The 19766-nt window shown below is 38.3% G+C and overlaps 1 protein-coding gene across 1 annotated transcript; it reads left to right on the top strand.

The window, feature by feature from the left end:
* Window positions 1-9744: 9744 nt before the first annotated feature.
* LOC137713252 (uncharacterized) lies at window positions 9745-14044 on the top strand. Its single transcript, XM_068452543.2, has 8 exons — window positions 9745-10793; window positions 10913-11045; window positions 11374-11589; window positions 11799-11954; window positions 12076-12328; window positions 12920-13320; window positions 13486-13602; window positions 13697-14044. Exons 1-8 carry the CDS (start codon window positions 9796-9798, stop codon window positions 14030-14032), a joined length of 2610 nt encoding a protein of 869 aa, XP_068308644.2. The 5' UTR covers window positions 9745-9795; the 3' UTR covers window positions 14033-14044.
* The last annotated feature ends 5722 nt before the right edge of the window (window positions 14045-19766 follow it).

The raw sequence follows: 19766 nt of genomic DNA, 5'->3' as shown, positions 1-19766 counted from the left end.
TGCTGGAGGATCTCTTTGTTAATGTATGAGTCTGTGAAAACCTTGCGGGTATTGAGGGACGTCGTTTAACCATCTTGCTGACTGCGAGGTTGCCGGGCATGAATGCGCAACGTCAGATTCTCCAAGAGGAATTCTTAAGCTCGCTCATCTCTTCTAGGCAGTAGGAACTCTTGATTTTGGGACACATTGGTACAAGTAACTGTTTTGCTCATTCTAGTCTACTGGTGTGCATGGTTGAATCGTTTCACATTTTTTTTTTTTTCATTTCCTTGGAACAAGAAAATGGAAACCTTTTGTTTTCCTTCATTGTCGTGTCATTGATTGAAATTGAATGGCTTTATACAAAGCATGGAAGCACTACTACTTGGTGGATGCTTATTCAGAAAGCAGACTACTGAGGTGAAGGTGTTTTTGGATTTTAAAAGCACTTGAAACTGCAGGAAAGGCCAGTTATGTGCTTCTTGCAAATAACACTTCAAGTGCTTATCTAGAATTCACTTGCATTTTCAAAAGCACTTTCCATTCATTTTAAAACACTTCACTTCTAACTTCCCTAACAAACATATATTTAGAAATGATTTATGGGTTGTCAAAAGTTCTTTTAGCCTTTACAGGAGCAAACAAACATCACCCTAAAAAACGACTAGATATTGAAATATTAATCTTTAATGCCGACGAGAGTAGAAAGTATTTTTCATCACATCTTGTGGGCAGCAGTGCACTGCCTCGAATAAAGACGATGCGACTTACATAAAGGTGGTCATCCAATCCAATTCCAGGTATCAGGATTGCTGTTGTATTTAGTTCACCCAAATTTTATTCCCACTAGGACCACTTCCTTGTATATATAGGAACCTTAAAGGGTACCCCATTTTTATAAAAAAAAAAAAAAAATATAAGGATTAGTTGTGGGGTCATCCCACATCGAATTTTAACAATTCGATCCGTTTATTTTTTAAGTTGCACTTTATAGATCATTCTCACAAAACATTAGCCAAATTAGAAATATTTAAGGTATCTAATTGAGTTCAAAAAAATGGACGAACACTTTGTTCTAAAGAAAACATTGAAATTGCTGAGGCAATTATAGACCCTGGGGAGCAATTCTGATTGGTCAATAAAAATATATTTCAATACGATTTCTTTTTTATTTTTCCTTTGTTTAGCCAATCTATCATGATAATAAGGAGGGGTAATGACACACCCCGATCGAGATCAGGGCATGCTGGGCGTTACGTGGAAGTGACGTAACCATGTGCACAGTGCGGAAGCTAATAAAATAATAGTAGAAATAGTAATACGAATAAATAAAAACTAGTTTTACATAAAGTAATAACAACAAGTGCAAGCGTAAGTGTGACGCTAAGTTCAGAGCATATAAGCCTAATGCAGTCCAGGAGAAAACGACGCAACAAAAGTACACCCGAAGGTGATCCTACGCTGGTGATCGTCTGTCAAATATGCCGGGAAAATCCTTAGGGAAACCACCAAACGTGCTAGCCAACTAGAACCTGGAGGGGCACAAAACAAAGGCGTGAGTGGGCAAAAACAAAGCTTTTCGAAAACCATTTAATAAATAAGTTCTAACCCCACGCCGTAAAACCTGTATACTTCCCAGAAAATAGATATATATAGATATATATACCAATGCTCAAGAATATGCTATGCCAAAACCTCAAAATGAAATGCAAGTGCTCAGGTAATATCACATCAATATCATATAACTGTCAGCCGGGGTCACCTAACGTGACCTGTACGGCTGAATCTAGAGCTCAAATCTCAATCTCACTAACTAGACCTGCACACGAGTCGGAACCACCTAAAGTGGTATGTACGACAGGCCTGGGTGTAACATATATATACGCTCAAGTGCTACGATCACGTGAAGGCTGGGCGAATAGTCGCGGGTCATCTACGAGTCGAAACCACCTAAAGTGGTCTGTACGACAGGACTGTGCACCTAACTTGGATCAGAGCTGAGCGTGTGGTGCGGGAGGTGAACATCACGTGAAGGACTGTGCCCAACTCTGGGCGGGAGCACTAACACCGGGGGTGCAGGTTATGAGCTTTCTATGCATCTCAAGTCACTACTGAATGTAAACATGAATTACATTTACCTGGCACTTACCTGTGCGTTCGCAGCACCAATACACACACATATATAAATGCAACTAACCATGCATAACAAATGGCAATATAATATATGGCATGTAACTAATAAACGTTTAAATCACTTTCTGGGAAAATATAAGTATATAGGTATATACGGAAAACCAAAAGCCCACTCATTGGTAAGTGGAAGGGTCGTAGCCCCCCTGCCTCGAGTGACCACGCTCGTCCTTGGGATAGGATTTACCTATATGCGAAACAACTATAAAAACGTTAATTTTAAAGCACATAACCAAACTTAAGAAATAACTTCTCATACAATGCTCAAATGGGGTGTATGAATACACCAACGTGATCTACTCAACCTCAGGAACATCCCCATATTTTTAAAATAATTTTTCACCGTCGCACGTGCCCCCACGTGCCGGCCACGCGCAAGCACGTGCCTGGCACGCTGACGACGTCAGTTAACGCCGTCAGGAATATTCCGTTATCTTTAATGGATTCCGTCAACGGCGTTAGGAATATTTCGTCCAAACTGACGGAATATTCCGTCGTCTTCTCCGGCGAGACTCCGGCGCTGGAAAATCAGGAAATTTTCAAATCGCGATATCTTCTTCGTTTTTCAACCAAATTTCACAAAATTGGTACAAAAATGAAGCTTACAACGAGAGGAACAAGATCATACCACTTTTAAGTGCCAAAATCCACGAAATCTCGCCTGGAAAATACCCCAAACTCCGGCCAACCTCGAAACTCGTGATCCCGACGTCCAAAACCTTCAAACGAACCACCCCGAGCTTCCTAAGGACCTCACCAAGCTTCCTACAAGCTTGAAATTCCCAAAAACATGAGAAATTACGTGTGCATGAACAGTACCCAAAATCGGGTATCCCGAGTTCGACGTGAAAACAAAGGTATTCTTACCTGAAATGGGTATGGTTGGACTCCAATGAACCTCACGAGCATGGATATATACTTTGTTTCTTCGATCTGTGAGGATTTGATGTGTTTGTGTGTGTGTCCGTACGTTTGGATGGGAAATGGGAAGGAAAGGGAGCTCGGGACAGGGTGCAGGGCAGGGGAAAAAGGTGTGGGGTGTGGGCTAGTGTGTGTGGCCCAAAACATGCCAACAAAAACCCAAAAACAACCACAACACGTAAATAAATCGCACTAGGGGCAAAATCGTCTTTTCACGCGTACATTTTAAAATTTTCGGAACGGGCTGTTACAGGTAAAGTCACTATGTGTTGATTGTTTTCTAAATGTAAGATTTCTTCTTTTGCATGTAAAAAAGGAATAAATAAATTAATCAAAGTCAATTGAATTGAATTTTTGTAAGGATGATCTATGAATGGAGGCATACAAAATCGACGGTTCGGATTGTTAAGTTTGATGTGGAGTGAGTCCGAATCCCCATTTTTTTGAAAAAAGGGGTATCCTAGGCCTATATATGTGTGTGTGTCTAAATTACATATTAATAAACCATTCTTTGACAACTAAAAGAGGGTAATGTAATTTATTGTAATCTCTAACTTTAACTAATTTGTATATTTATTGGCTGATAATTTCGTTTGGATAATATTTGTGTCACGCCCTGATCCCGACCAACGTTCAGGATCGACACATGACGTCACCAAATACCCGTATCTCTAACTTACCCCGTCTCCGAGATATGGTAAAGCACAACTCGAGAATCAGTTCGCATAGTAATTTATCATATACTTTATGGCTGCATTAAACCTCCTCGTTAGACTGCCTATGTACCCTAAATAGGAATTAAGCCATTCGTAGTTCGTCATACACCACACTCGAACAATCATCACATAATTCACTAAATCTCCACACAATACCACATTTCAAGGCATGCAACATCTCAAGGAACAGTCGATGAAGCACAACATTATTCTCTAGCCATATTTGTCAACGAGTCTAATCATAATGACAACAATCATCAACATCATTCCACAATCACACCAATCAATAACACATACAATACACCGAAATGCAGGACTAGTGTGACACAGTTCGGCTAAAGCCTACATCTTTGAAGCTGAAATCAAATCCAAGGAACCAACAAGTCAAATAATGCAATTTCGGACCACTCAACGAAATCCATCAATATCGAGTTCTGGACCACTTAATGGAACCAAGACACCAAAGGGGATTCTGGACCACTCAACAGAATCCAAACCAGAATACGATTCCGGACCACTCAACGGAATTGCGGAGTAGAAGGGATTTCGGACCTCTCAACGGAATCCAAGTGGATACGATTCTGGATCACTCAACGGAATCGTGGAGTACAATGCATATCGAAACACTCAATGAAATCCAAGCTGGATGCGATTCCGGACCACTCAATAGAATTGCGAATCACGAGGGATTCTGGACTACTCAACGGAATCCAAACGGAGCAAGGAACTGGACCACTCAACAGAACCCCAGCGGAAACCCAGTTCCGGATCACTCAACGGAACCAAGCGGAAGTCTAAGGAATATAGCAACGCTTGAAGAACAAGACATGAAACAGGTACTAAAAATACAAAAGCTCAACGAAACAAGAAATTGAACAAAGCACAAGGTACACAATTGGTTCCCCTCCTTTTTTCTCCTTTCCCTCATTTCTCTTGTCTCTCCTTGGTCCGTCTCTCTCCCCTCCTCTCCTAATTGGTCTGTCCCTCTTTTTCTCTGATTGGGTAGCCAATGCCCTCCCTCATTTCTCTCCCACACCTCCCTTTCTCTGGTTGGTCTCTCCTTTCCTTTCACCAAGACAAGGCTCCCATAAATTTGGAGCCTTCCAGATTCATAGCAAAATGACTATTTTGCCCCTACCTTCATTCGTTTATAACTCCAAATTCCATTCTGTTTGCGCTCACACGTTCGTATCAACACGTACCATCCAAACATGTAAAGAAATCTGGAAAAATATGTAGGAATAAAATACGACCACGTAGAATTCTGCTTAGTTCATTAAGGGCGTTTTCATCCTTTTACTTATCAAAAAAAGTATATGCCGTAAATATGAAAGTGTCGAAACTACAAATATGAATACGAAATACAAGATACGTAATTTTAAATAGTGAAATCCGGGAACGGGATTTCACAATTTGAGTACTCACCTTTTGATTTTATTCAATGATAAATTAGCACCTATTTTATTATTTTAAAAATAATAATGGACATGTCATTAGTTTTTCTTAGGCCTTAAAAAACAAGAAACAAGTGACAATTTTTTATTGGCCCAAATCAGAAAGTTAGAAAGTGAGTACATAGAATACTTGCTAATAAGTACCTAAACATTTTCCATTTCGTTTAGTATTTCATCCAATGATACTGAATTTTTTTTAAGGTGTTCTTGGTTGTGTCGAAATGTCTCAAAACGGATGAGAATTTTTTTTCTCTCAAGGTCCTCCTGCACTGGATTTATTTGTGTACATCTTATATGGGTCTAAGTTGAAGGTTACTTGTGAAGAAAAATATGAAAACACTCGTCCATTTCATCATTCAAAATATCTTCAATATAGTGGATAATCCTATCCTGATCATCTTTATCAAGATGAGGACTATTTAGATTAGTAATATATTACCCGTGCAAGCAAAACATTTATATTTATATTTTTTACTTTTGGTACAAAGGAATTGTGAATTTGGGATGCAATATATACCATTTAAACTACTAGGACATTGTATACACCCGGATATACATCTGGTGCATTTTATAGCAAAGATCATGAGTGCTATAAGAACAACGAGGTGTGTGCATCCCTGCAGAATTAGGGGTGAAACAATGTAGAAGGCCAGTGGGACCTACTTCTGTTTATCTATGTTATTTTTCAAGCTACAACGCTACAACTGAGCCTGAATTTTAATCTCGATCTCTCTTTGATGTACTAACTCTCAATTCTGTCACTTAGTCCTATTATCTAGTGACATTCATTTTCATTTGTAAATGAAATGTCTTAGGTTTGATTCTTGTCAAAGATAAATTTGACCATTAATTACTAGTCCATTGTGAGGCTTAGCATTTAGTCCACTCTCCTAACCTTTAGTGTAAATAATATCAGTTGTTCCAAAAAAAATTATACTCTCAATTTTTATTTTTTTTTAGTTTTCAATCCAAACAAAACAAAGGTTTTCAATCCAAACAAAAAATTATACTCTCAATTTTTATTTTTTTTAGTTTTCAATCCAAACAAAAATTAACAACATAAGTGTTAATAATAAATAGTATGTGTATGTACGCGTCCACAGATGATGGGCGGATACGTGCGTGCATGCATGTGCGGGAACGAACGGTGTTCGTTATAGTGTCTTGGTGCACTCCGAGGAACCTACCTGCGCGCACAGACTCGTTTATAAATACTTTTAAAATCATTGAAATGGTTTTGGGTAAAAGTGTTTGAGTTTTAAAAGTATTAATATTTTAATACGAAATTAAAAATAAAGTTATTTTTTATTATTTTATAATATAAAAAATACTAATATTTTAATACGAATTGCCTGTATTGTTCAGTTTAGGACGGAGATGCACTTGGACATTTACTGTTCACTGCAGACAATTACAATTATTGTTCATTTAATGGAACTGAGTTGCCTATTACTTAGGAGAGCCTAGCAACGGTAAAACTGCGGTTAGGGGGGAACAATGTAGAAGGCTAGTTGGACCTAATTTTGTTTGTGGAATACTTTGGATCATGTCTCTAATTCTTAACATTCTTTAATTAAAATCTTAATAGTATTCATAGTTTGATTAAGGTCCCTTGACTTTGTCAACCTCATTATATTACTATTAATAGTTATAGTTTTATAGTTTTGACATTAATTATTTGATATTTTATGAGATTTATAATCCTATAAATTTAAAATCCCTCGTTATAATACTATTAGAAACGGTTACAATAAAAAAAATTCAAACATTTTGATTGAATAAATGGATAAAAACTATGTAAAAATAATAAATAATAAATGGCAAAAGAATGTATCCATAATGTTAAAAAAATTGGTACATTTCACATATAACAAAGTGGTACATTAATAAAGAAGAATGGGTACATTATAAATAAATTAGGGTACAGATAAAAGATTAAAAATTATGAGTACAAATGAATTTTTAAAAATATAGGCGCTAAAAGAAATTAATACATGGGTACAAAATAAAACTAAAAAGAAAAGGCTTTTTATATTAACACCCCACAAAATGTTGAAGGCACCTCACATTAAAATTTAATATTAAATCACTTATTTAGCCCATTATGCAATGACAATTTTGACTTTATTAGGTTTAAAAAAAAAAAAAATTTTTAAATACACCCCAAATCACTTTTAGCGTATTATTTATCTTCTCAACTATCAAAACTCTCTCCTCCTCCATTGTTGAACAAAACCCTAACCAATGAAACTACAAACATGTTGATTGAGAAAAATTGTTTTGACGAATGAAGCACGAAATCGATGTTTCGGAAGCTTCACATGAGGTAAGACTTCGTATTTTTCATAGTTTTAGCGATTTCGATGACATCGATAATTATTTAATCTTGCGTTTGCTGCTTTATTTAAACCTCTATAGTTATATTCATCTTTTAGAGTACAAACTGAGAGCATGAATAGCATTGGACTTGCTTTGTTAGATTATAAGTAAATTATGACCTAATGTATGTGTTTTTTCCTTTCTTTTTCGGTCTCAGGTTCATACCGAGGAGTAGCTAACGGAAGCGATTGCAACAGCAACAGGGGAGAAGAAATACTGCTTGTGCTTCGTTGAAGTGATTGTTCACAAGGATGACACAAACAAAGAGCTGCTTGAATGGGGATTCAGGGTCTCTTCTGCCAATAGCTGCCTGCCAAATCCTCAATAAAAAAGCCATGCTTTAGAATGATCTCAAAAAATCCAAATTAGAATAAGATCTTAGTACTTTAGTAGATTGAATTATTTTATGGATTTTCTCATTTACTTGGATGTGGGGTGTATGTACAAAATATAAGATGTATATTAAGAATGTGGGGGTGTGGGGGTATTATGGGAAAGTATGTGGGGTGTATTAAGATAATTTTTAAGCGAAAAAGAAAATGTGGGATGTATTAAGTATGTGGGGTTTATTTAACAATTTGTGGGGTGTTAATATAATAAGCCAAAGAAAATACTACAAATTAAAAAAAAAATGTTACAAATTAAAAGTGTGGTACAAACTAAAAATATAAATATATAATACAAAGTTTAGGCATAAAACATAAATATACCATATGTAATTTTTATATCATTGATTAAATATACAATATCACATGACTGTATACACATGGGTACAAACACAAATAAAACTTTAAAAAATATGGGCACAAAAAGAAACTAATATATGGGTGCAAATTAAAAATGAAAAGGAAATTGGTACAAATTAAAAAATATTTGCAAATTAAAATTGGTACAAACTAAAAATAAAAATATATAAGATTTTAATAAATGGAGTAACAAAAAGAAGGATATGAACCTAATTTTCCTTTTGTTTATTTATGTCATTTTTGCCGCTACAATTGAGCCTAAATTCTAACATCTATCTTTCACGTACCAACTATTAATTTTTTATTTTTATAGTTTTTATATTTTAGTTTTGAATCCCAACTAAACAAAGCTCGAGGTTTTAGCCCAATGCAGGCAACAGACATTCGAAAAACAAGCTGTGGCAATAGCAAGAACAGACAAAGCTTTTATCGACCCCCAGATCATAGATGGCTGCCGAACTATATCTGACTATGTCAAATTGTAAATAATTAATAGTATGATGTATGTACGTGTCCACAGATGATGGGCAGATACGTGCATGCGTGCATGCATGTGCAGGAACGAATGGTGTCCGTTATATAGTCTTGGTGCACTCGGAGGAACCTACCTGCACAAATAGGACCCCGTGCATTATCATGCACGCTACTGTCCTCATGGCACATATTACGTGTACAATCAGCCGACAGCTTCTTTTCTGAGCAAACGTTTTTATCTACACTGAATGAGTGAGAAATAGATTAAGTCTTACAATAGGCAACCGATGATAATGTAGTTTAAATTCGTCTTTAACGAAAATAAAACCTAAGATCTCTTACTTACAAGTGAAGAGAAATAACACTAGACTATAGTACTAAATAACGGATGTAAATTTGTATTGATTCCAATACATAATAATAACGAATAATCAATGACGTAAATTTGTTGTGACGGACATTTGTGTTGTCAAAGAAATAAACGGGACGGAAGAAAAATCGACATTGTCAAGAGAGAGAGAGAGAGAGCAATTTCGACATGAAAACGGTAATCAATCGGTGCAGTTTGGTCAGTTTTGGCTGAACCTTTCTGGCAATATCCGTGAATGAAGTATCAACAATACCTCTCCACAATTGCCAAGAAATGTCTCGTCAAAACAACTGATTATATAATAAATTACTATGTACAATAAGATACGAATGATTTTAATCAGTATTTAAAATATCAATATTAATGAAAATAATGATATTTAAATTTATGAAAAATATCAAAAGATGTCTTGAATCTCGATATCGAAACATAACGTTAAAGTAGAAGTCTTCACATCTTGTCATTCTGCTGTGTTGTCTTATATATAGTATTTATCATTGTCGCAACTCGCAATTGCATTAGCACAACTTGGTCTTTTCATTAATTCTCCAAAACATTATTATGAAATGACGACCCTCAAAATCTCCAAAAAACACCACAAGCATTTGAACAATCCATTCCCTTCCCCACCCACATCCCTCCCTCTCCTCCAAGGCAACCTCCTCTTCAATTCCCAAACTCTCCGCCGTTCTTCGCCTCACCATTTCCCACTCGGCAGCGATTTCCACCTCTCTTGGACCTCCACCGATGGCGGCTCTCTCTCCATTCACCACCGATCCCACCCCAAGAGAGCCCTCTGGTCCACCCTCCCCGGCCACCCTTTTGTTTCTGCAGCATTGGCCGAAACTGAGGTGGAAGAAAGCAGGGGCTCCTTCCTTGTCAGAGACACAAAGCTTCATCTGGTTTGCAATCACCAAACCATTCAGGAAATAAGGGTGATCAACAATCACGATCAGCTTCCAGATTCTCCATCTGGGTTTTTTGGATTCGATCGGAAACTGGATTCCCCAGGTACCCAATTCCAATTCCCGATCGTTCTTGTAACTGGCTGGGTTTTCAATACCAAAACAAGGACAAGGATTTCTCAGAGGGAATGTGAGGGGAAGGGGCCTTCTACTTGTGCAAAGTATTGGGTTTTGTTTGAGCAGAAAAACAGTGATCAGATTGGATTCCGGGTGAAGGTGGGACAGCCCAACTTTGAATTGAGCACAAAAGCTTGTCCAAGCAGTGGTGGTTCAGGAAGATACAAAGGTTTTCGGAGGAGGCTAGGCCGGTTTCAGAAGCGCCGGCTGCGGTGGTTCTGGTCATTTGCAAGACCAAGAGGGTTTGTCTTGGTTTCCTCATCGGAGGAAGAGTTGGAAGAACTCAAGGCTCAAGAGTTCAAGGAATTCAACAGGGTTTGCTTGACATATTCGAGTGACGAAAATGAGAGGTTTTTCGGTTTTGGGGAGCAGTTTTCTCATATGGATTTTAAGGGGAAGAGGGTTCCCATTTTGGTCCAGGAACAAGGTATTGGGAGAGGGGATCAACCTATTACTTTTGCAGCTAACTTGATCAGCTATAGGTAAACACAAGGATATCTTAGCTACTCAATTTTTAACCATGTTATAATTCTAATTTCTAAGTAGATTTTAACTAGACAAGTTTTGATTTTTGATACATTACTTTCCTTCCTCATTGCAGGGCTGGTGGCGATTGGAGTACAACGTACGCTCCTTCTCCATTCTATATGACTTCCAAGATGAGGTCTCTTTACCTCGAAGGATATGAATATTCCGTGTTTGATCTAACGAAGCACGATAGAGTTCAGATTCAGGTATATTGTTAGATAACCATTGCATCTTGCAGTCATACTGTCATTTTAACTCTGGAACTGATTCAAACAAAACAACTACAAAATTTCGTGTTCGGGTCAAATAGATAACGAAAGGAAGATCTCAATGTTTTATTTCAATGAGTAGCAAGAATTAAGTTAGATTTTAGCATTCCCATATGATGCCAGATGATTTAGGACTATTGCTTATAATGTAAATAAGGATCTAAGGATTTTGTTTAATGGAAAGAAAACGAAAACTAAAATGGTCTCATCTCATTTAAGATCTTGAACTTGCAGTTTCCGATTTTCTTTTTACTGGAGCTTGCAGATACATGGAAACTCAGTTGAAGGAAGGATATTGCACGGGACCTCACCATCTGAGCTCATTCAATGTTTCACTGAAACCATTGGAAGACCTCCCAAACTTCCTGACTGGATTATTTCCGGAGCTGTTGTTGGCATGCAGGGCGGTACAGAATCAGCTCGCCATATTTGGAATGAGCTCAAGACTTATGATGCTCCCATTTCAGCATTTTGGCTGCAGGTAATGCACGTCCCTGCACCAGAATTATATGCATGCAAACAACTAGACACACATGTTGAGATGATTTCTTGAGTTAAATAAATGATTATCTGCAACTGTTCAACTTCCACCGGAGGCGTGTTTTGGCATATACTTCCGGAGTTTTGAATTACAGTGCTAGTATGACTACTGTACGTATGCTTCTTAACTTTGTAATAATTGTTGCACAGGATTGGGTGGGCCAGAGAGAGACGTTGGTTGGATCACAACTATGGTGGAATTGGGAAGTAGATTCAACAAGGTATAGGGGATGGAAAGAACTGGTTAAAGATCTTAGTGCTCAGCATATTAGAGTGATGACCTACTGCAACCCATGTCTAGCTCCGGTACTTATCTTGTGCCTCAATGACGCTCCTCTATAAACCCTTCTTGTACAATTCCCGCAATCGCTCACCCGTTACCCATGAGTGTGTTTTGTAACTTTAATAAACTTTTACTTGATTTCAGTGTCATGAGAAGCCAAACAGAAGGAGAAATCTCTTTGAGGAAGCAAAGAAGTTGGACATATTAGTGAAAGACAGGCATGGAGAAACGTACATGGTTCCAAATACAGCTTTTGATGTAGGAATGTTGGATTTGACACATCCCGATACTGGAAGTTGGTTCAAGCAGATTCTTCGAGCAATGGTGGATGATGGAGTCAGAGGATGGATGGCTGATTTTGGTGAAGGTCTTCCAGTGGATGCAACCCTCTATTCAGGTTCCAAATCCCAACTTGATTCTTCAAGAGTCCTTTTAATGTTACAATGGCCTCGGTCACTGTTTGGTACTTAATTCTAAGTGCAAAAGCATGAGCGAAACAGAACCTCTATGCATGATTTCACTTTTACTTATCTCTAGTAGCGAACAAATCAGGAAACACATAAGAGCCAAGAAAGCTGAGTGTCAAAAGATTTGGGTTGTCAGAAACAGATAGGGCATTTGCATGCTGGACTGACTGTCTTTAGCCTGAAATGTTATATAGCGGTTTCCCCTCCATCATTCATCACGATGTATAATATTACTATCTTATCAGATGAAACCTGGAAAATTTGTGCCATAAGCGATAGTGAAGGCTCAAACATGCCTCATGCTTTATATATTTATGAAAAGAATACAGAAAATTTTCCCTTCACATTGCACATGGTTTGAAAGTTGCATTCAGCGACTTAGAACTGTCAAATTGTTCTTTTAGAGCAACTTAGAATGCAAAGTTAACAGCCTTTTGTTTTGCACTTTACATCCCAATTCTAAAATTCGGTCTCTTGCATGTGACTTTTCATAATCTAATAATTATAACTCGTCATTTCAGGTGAAGATCCTATTTCAGCCCATAACAAATACCCAGAGCTGTGGGCAAAAATTAACAGAGAGTTTGTGGATGAATGGAAAGCTATCCGTTCGAGTGAGGAGAATGAAGACCCCGAAGATGCATTGGTCTTTTTTATGAGGGCGGGTTACAGAGATAGTCCCAAATGGGGGATGCTATTTTGGGAAGGAGACCAAATGGTAAGTTGGCAGACTAATGATGGAATAAAGAGTGCTGTTGTTGGCTTACTCAGTAGTGGACTTTCTGGGTATGCATTTAATCACAGTGACATTGGAGGGTACTGTGCTGTAAACTTACCTTTCATTAACTATCGAAGAAGTGAAGAGTTGCTTTTGCGATGGATGGAGCTAAATGCTTTCACGACTGTTTTCCGGACGCATGAAGTAAGTTCAAATCTGCAACCTGAAATACAAAAGAAGCATCATCATTATCATTAACCATTGTCAAAGAAAGCTAAAGCTACAATGTTGATGTTCCTGAATAAAACCTTCATACGCTTACGTTCTATGATGTTATCAGCTACTGATTTAAACATCTTGTGCAACTAGGGAAACAAGCCATCTTGCAACAGCCAATTCTACTCAAATGACCGAACTCTGTCGCATTTTGCACGGTTGGCTAAGATTTATAAAGCTTGGAAGTTCTACAGAATCCAGCTTGTACAGGTAGTTCCATGACTTCTTGTATACTACACTAGTTTACAGCATCTAGCAACTTCACCAGAAAATCTGACTAGTTGTTTAACTCTTTGAATCACAGGAAGCCGCTGAAAGAGGTCTGCCTGTATGCCGCCACCTATTTCTGCATTACCCAGATGACGAACACGTCCATAACTTCACCTACCAGGAGTTTCTAATCGGCACCGAGATTTTAGTGGTGCCAGTCCTAGACAAGGGCAAGAATAATGTGAAGGCCTATTTTCCAAGAGGAGAAACTTCTTGTTGGGAACACATATGGAGTGGAAAACAATATTCAAAACAGGGTTCCGAAGCAACGGTAGACGCTCCGATTGGGTGTCCTGCTGTATTTGTTAAGACTGGCTCCATTGTTGGACAAACGTTTTTGAAAAATCTTACAGATCTGAAGATTCTTTGAGTTACAGGGAAACCAATTAGCAGCATTTCATCTGGCATATTGGTCCGATTGATACCCATTTCGTTTTTGTTTTCGCTTTTTATGTTAGAGACGGAAGAAACGAGACGTACAAGAAAAGATGCAAAATAAAAAGTAAAAACCAAAAACACTTTCCTCCTTTCACTGTACAGTTTCCTCGTATTGAAAAAGCGAAATAGTTATCAAACGAAACACCCAAGCATATAATTCAGAAAATAACATAAGAAAGTAGTATTGAAAAAATGAAATAGTTATCAAACGAAACACACAAGCATATAATTCAGAAAATAACATAAGAAAGTAGAGAGAGAGAGAGAGAGAGAGAGAGAGAGAGAGAGAGAGAGAGAGAGAGAGAGAGCAGAGCACAATCTTGCATGTGTTTGAGGAGGTGAAGTTAGCGATCGTCTCCGAAATTGGGAGGGGAGAGTTTTTGATGCTCGTCTTTTATTTGAGTTGGTTTAGAGACGGACTCTGTTGCTCTTGCTGCCGATGGATTCTAATACTAGCAAGCATATTCTCTCTATAAATAATAAATATTATATATAAACATGGCCCAAAGGGACCCAGTTTTATTTATTTATTTAGTTTTTTATTTTCTCTATTTTTTGGTATTTGTTGTTAATATCATATGTGATAGTATCCAATGATTAAATAGTGAATGTATGAAGTAAATAATGTACCGTAATTAAGTCTGATATTTTCAAAGTTGGGAATCATAGCTGTATAAATTTACGTGTATTGAACTGAAATCCTAAATACACACAAATAAATCTAATTGGCTCCGACCTTGCGTATAAAAAAAGCTATTTGTGAGCTGCTAATCAGAGTCGAAATGCAAATGTGACACATTAAAATCACAAAGAAATTTACGAAAAAAAGAAAAAAGTTTACAACAACGGTTTTTTAGCCTTCTTCAAAATTGACACATTAGAATTCTCGTTGCCTCACTCGAGTGCCCTATAATATAACTACTGTCTGCAGTTACTCAAACTAACACCTATTTTTTTCTGCAATAAATACAAAAACAGAATTTCCTACAACAAATATTAAAATTTCAGAGTCGTCCCAGTAGAAACGTAAATCTCCATATACAAGGAAACAGAATTCCCTACGAAAAAATACGAAAACCTCTAAAAATCTACCTAAACTATAGAGGAGCAATTCCATTTCCATGCATGGTGCCACACGCAGTGTGTTTCACAGCTACGAATCACAATACGCAACATAAAAGCCTGTTCGATCACTGTGCCAAGAGCTTCTGCTTGTCTGCAAAATTGGTATACAGGTTCACAACTCGTCTTCCCTGGATCAATGGCTTCTTCAAATATCCAACTGATCGTAGTTGATCATGTTCGCAGAATTCTTTATGAGCTCCTTCCGGTAATCCACCTAACACAAAGATAAGTACAATATCTATGTAAACTGGCATTTCACTAAACGATATATTAGTTATGGCATCTGGGAAGCTGAATGACTTCGACCTTAAAACAAATAGCCTATAAGCAGTATGTTTCTATATTTCAAATCCCGTTATGACGACGGGTGAATAAAGTGTTGTGCCTTGGCCCGTTCGTTAGTGCGGAACCGAGATTCAGATTACAACCTCACCAAAATCACACACAGTTGAACAAAATAAAATACAAGAAATAAAGACACAGAGAAATTTACGAGGTTCGGCAAAAACCTGCCTACGTCCTCGGAGAGATATTGCTCTTCACTATGAGAATAACAGTACAAGTATACATGAGTTAAATCGACATAACCCAATCCCATATCCCTTGTACACCCACTCACAGAATTTTCCCAAGAGCCTCACTCTACCCCAAGAGTTCTTTCACTAGAATACTTTCACTCTAGCTCTCTTGTTTTCTCTCAACCCATGTTCAACCTTTTCCATGGGAGAGCCGAATGCTCTCCCCCTTGGATGCTCTCTTTCACTCTCTCTCATATTTTCCTTGCTCTCTACTACTCTCCTTTTTAAACCGAAATGAGCCCTCACGGGTGTTTAAGACACCAAAACTTTTTCCTTTTACTTTTCCCTTTTTTCTTCCCCAAAACAAGGAAATGTGTTCCAACTTTCTTTCTTTAGCCGAAAGTTATTTTGGACATTTGTCCACTTGGCCACAAACTCCAACAATCTCCACCTTGGCCAAGTTGTACCAAAGTCCATTGGCCTTACGTACCAGCATGCACACTCTGAATCAACCTCGTTGGTCCTGTTCCGATTCAGTTACTGCCAATGCATGTGCAGCTGCTGCAAGCTAAAAATCACCATTTAGCTTCAGACAGGATCTCAACACATCCTCGTCTCCTCCAGCAGGTTTTCCTCCTCTTCATTGTCTGCAACCTGGAAACTCGTCAACGCGCCTATTTCCAGCAACAACCCATCGAGCCAGACAAAATTCCCACACTTCCTCCTACCTCAGGACCTTCTCATCACCTGTGAATCCCATAGCTCCACCTGCTGCAAAACCCCTGCAACACTTGAGACTAAACATCACCAGGAGAAGTGTTGCTTCGAGTACCTAGAGGGCATACTCAAAGTCTTCCACCACAAACTTGCTAACCCGGCCTTGCACCCGTAGCACTGTGGACCCTTGCCTCCGGAACCGGATCCGAACCTGATGTCTCTCTCAGATCCTCTTTCCAATTTTCTTCCACGATTTCAACCTTGAATAGCTTAAGCAGTCTTGTGCCCACCATCATCCATGGTCTCTTGTGTGTATCATTCCACACCAAAGAAGCTTGCACCTGCTCCAAACTTACTGTTTCTTTCCTTGCAGTAAAGTTTCACAAGGTTCTCGTACAAATCTGAAAGTGAGGTAAGAAGAAAGAGGCCTTTGTCTTCTTCCTCAACATCAACTTTCGCAGTTGATCCAAGCATCCCTAAACACGGCTTCCATTTCTTCAGGCTTCCATTACTCTCCTTTACCAAGAGCAAAACCGCCTCTCCCTTTAAACTGCTCAACTGAAAATTTCATGGTGAACAACAAATCTGGACCTCCAACGAACCAAAGCCCCCAACGATGCTCTGATACCAATTGTTGTGCCTTGGCCCGTTCGTTAGTGCGGAACCGAGATTCAGATTACAACCTCACCAAAATCACACACAGTTGAACAAAATAAAATACAAGAAATAAAGACACAGAGAAATTTACGAGGTTCGGCAAAAACCTGCCTACGTCCTCGGAGAGATATTGCTCTTCACTATGAGAATAACAGTACAAGTATACATGAGTTAAATCGACATAACCCAATCCCATATCCCTTGTACACCCACTCACAGAATTTTCCCAAGAGCCTCACTCTACCCCAAGAGTTCTTTCACTAGAATACTTTCACTCTAGCTCTCTTGTTTTCTCTCAACCCATGTTCAACCTTTTCCATGGGAGAGCCGAATGCTCTCCCCCTTGGATGCTCTCTTTCACTCTCTCTCATATTTTCCTTGCTCTCTACTACTCTCCTTTTTAAACCGAAATGAGCCCTCACGGGTGTTTAAGACACCAAAACTTTTTCCTTTTACTTTTCCCTTTTTTCTTCCCCAAGACAAGGAAATGTGTTCCAACTTTCTTTCTTTAGCCGAAAGTTATTTTGGACATTTGTCCACTTGGCCACAAACTCCAACATAAAGATGATACAAATGTAATTTAGTTCCATCATGCATATTTCCCTACTATTTAGTAAATAACTTGGCCGGACTCAATTCCATCAGTGTTTTGGATATTTTAAGACACACCGTAATGTGCACACATGCTAGAGACAGCGAGTGCTTTCATGATAAAACCTTGTAGACAACAGAGTGCCTTGGAGTCGCTTTCGATTTTGATAACTAAAAGGCAGTCCTTAGAAGGCAGCCCTTGCAAATATAAGCGCCAAATAGCTTCAGTAAACCATAACTCAGCAAAACAACCTTTATACACGCTCTACTTACCTGAGCACCCATAAGGGACGAAAACACCATGTTCGCCTCAGCAGCATCCTCAACCCCTAATCGTTTAAGAAGCCTTTGCTCGGGATTCATTGTTGTTTCCCATAACTGGGCGGGCATCATTTCCCCCAGGCCTGCATTGCAACCATAACAACATGATAATTAAACAGCTAGTTCCAACTGAAAGTTCGGTTATGCATACTTGAACTCATTAGCAACATAAAAACATAGGGATGTCCTTTATCTATAGAAACAAAAAGATTAATAGATGTTTCCATTAGTATGCCCTTGGGATTTATCTTGGTTTACTGTTTCCATTACGCGATAGAACAGATGATTGTCAAGGGATTGTATAATATAATAACCCTAACGCAGAGAGTGCTGCCGAGGTAGACCCTGTTTAATCATGGGATCTATTTTAGGATTATATAATATAATGAACCAAGCTTGAGTAAAACCTAGCTCACTTGTTCAAACTTATGAAGAACAGTCTTAAAACCAGTTAATATAAGACTGTATAACAAGTTTCTATGCAGTTCAATTCATTAATCAGATTTATAGTTTTTATACATGTATCATTGATATTACATTTTGAACGAAAAGCCATCTGTTGACATTAAAGAAGATACCATTTAGGTACTGATGAATCATTTCCTAGCTTAAGTTTTTTGGAGCCCAATGTTGTTTAATATAGCATCGTAGCTTTAGTTGCCGACGGTTCGAGGATGAAAAACCTCTAATCCCTTCTCCCGCACTTATCCATTAATCTGCAAGGTGCAGGATGGATGTACTAAAAGTTTTACAATATATCTGACTCTGTCAGCTTCCTCATGTGCAGGAGGCAGCTGCATGTGAGGGAGTGTGTTGGGTTGACATGCGTTGTTGACAACAGCTTAAGTTTTTAGGATGTAGAGTGACTGACGGGTCGATGTTGATACAAAACATTGACTGAGGGGTTAATGTTGATACAAAAGAGTGACTGGCGAGTTGATGTTGATGGTTTAGAATTTAGGTGGCCGCTTTTGGTCCAAACCGGAAATCTAGCAGAAACAATTCTCACTTAGCATTTGAACAAAACATGTGCTGGAAAGATACTACTATGAATTCTAATATTTAAACATGTCACCTAGTGAAGACGAATTGCCTCTCATCTAGTAAACCGCAGAAACTTAAAAAACAAAGTTGACCTATTAATGTCATTGACACCGATTATAGTCATCCAGTAATCTGCTTGTACATATCATCTCCTCTATATAATTGCACACAACCATAACATTTTAATACAGTCTAAGGCATGAGGAGGGTCAGCTGACCGTTGTGGGCACTAATGGCTCTGCCACGCCCATAAGGACCTACTGACTTGAAAATACATATGCCCTTAGAAAATTAGGAGTGCATTTATCTGCCACTGACTTCAAGCATTGAACCATATAAACTTCAGTTTCATATTGTTCATACTTCATACTAACCTTTGAACCTCTGAATGTTGTAAGGCGCATTCGAAAGGAAGGAGTTCTGAAGCATTTTAAGTTCAGCTTCATCATAGCAATATTTGGCTTGCTTTCCCCTCTCAACCTGGTCATTTTAGCAAAAAACAATGAACTTAACTATATACTTGTTTGGGCCCAAAATAATATTATTGGGCCGAGCGTAGGTTTATGTTCGGCCCAAAGTTTTTCCAAATGTACTATGGGCTGTCTAGTGGTCATAAGTTGCTCAGTTAGGGCGGTCGAGTCCTATTGCAAGAAGGAGTGATTTGGATAAGAGCGGATGAGTTGAAGTCCTAGT

This window comes from Pyrus communis, chromosome 14, assembly GCF_041283825.1.
Source record: "Pyrus communis isolate YQ-2024b chromosome 14, ASM4128382v1, whole genome shotgun sequence".
NCBI classification, from domain to species: Eukaryota; Viridiplantae; Streptophyta; class Magnoliopsida; order Rosales; family Rosaceae; genus Pyrus; species Pyrus communis.
Note: the sequence above shows the minus strand (reverse complement) of the source record. Positions and strands in the feature narration are given on the sequence as shown.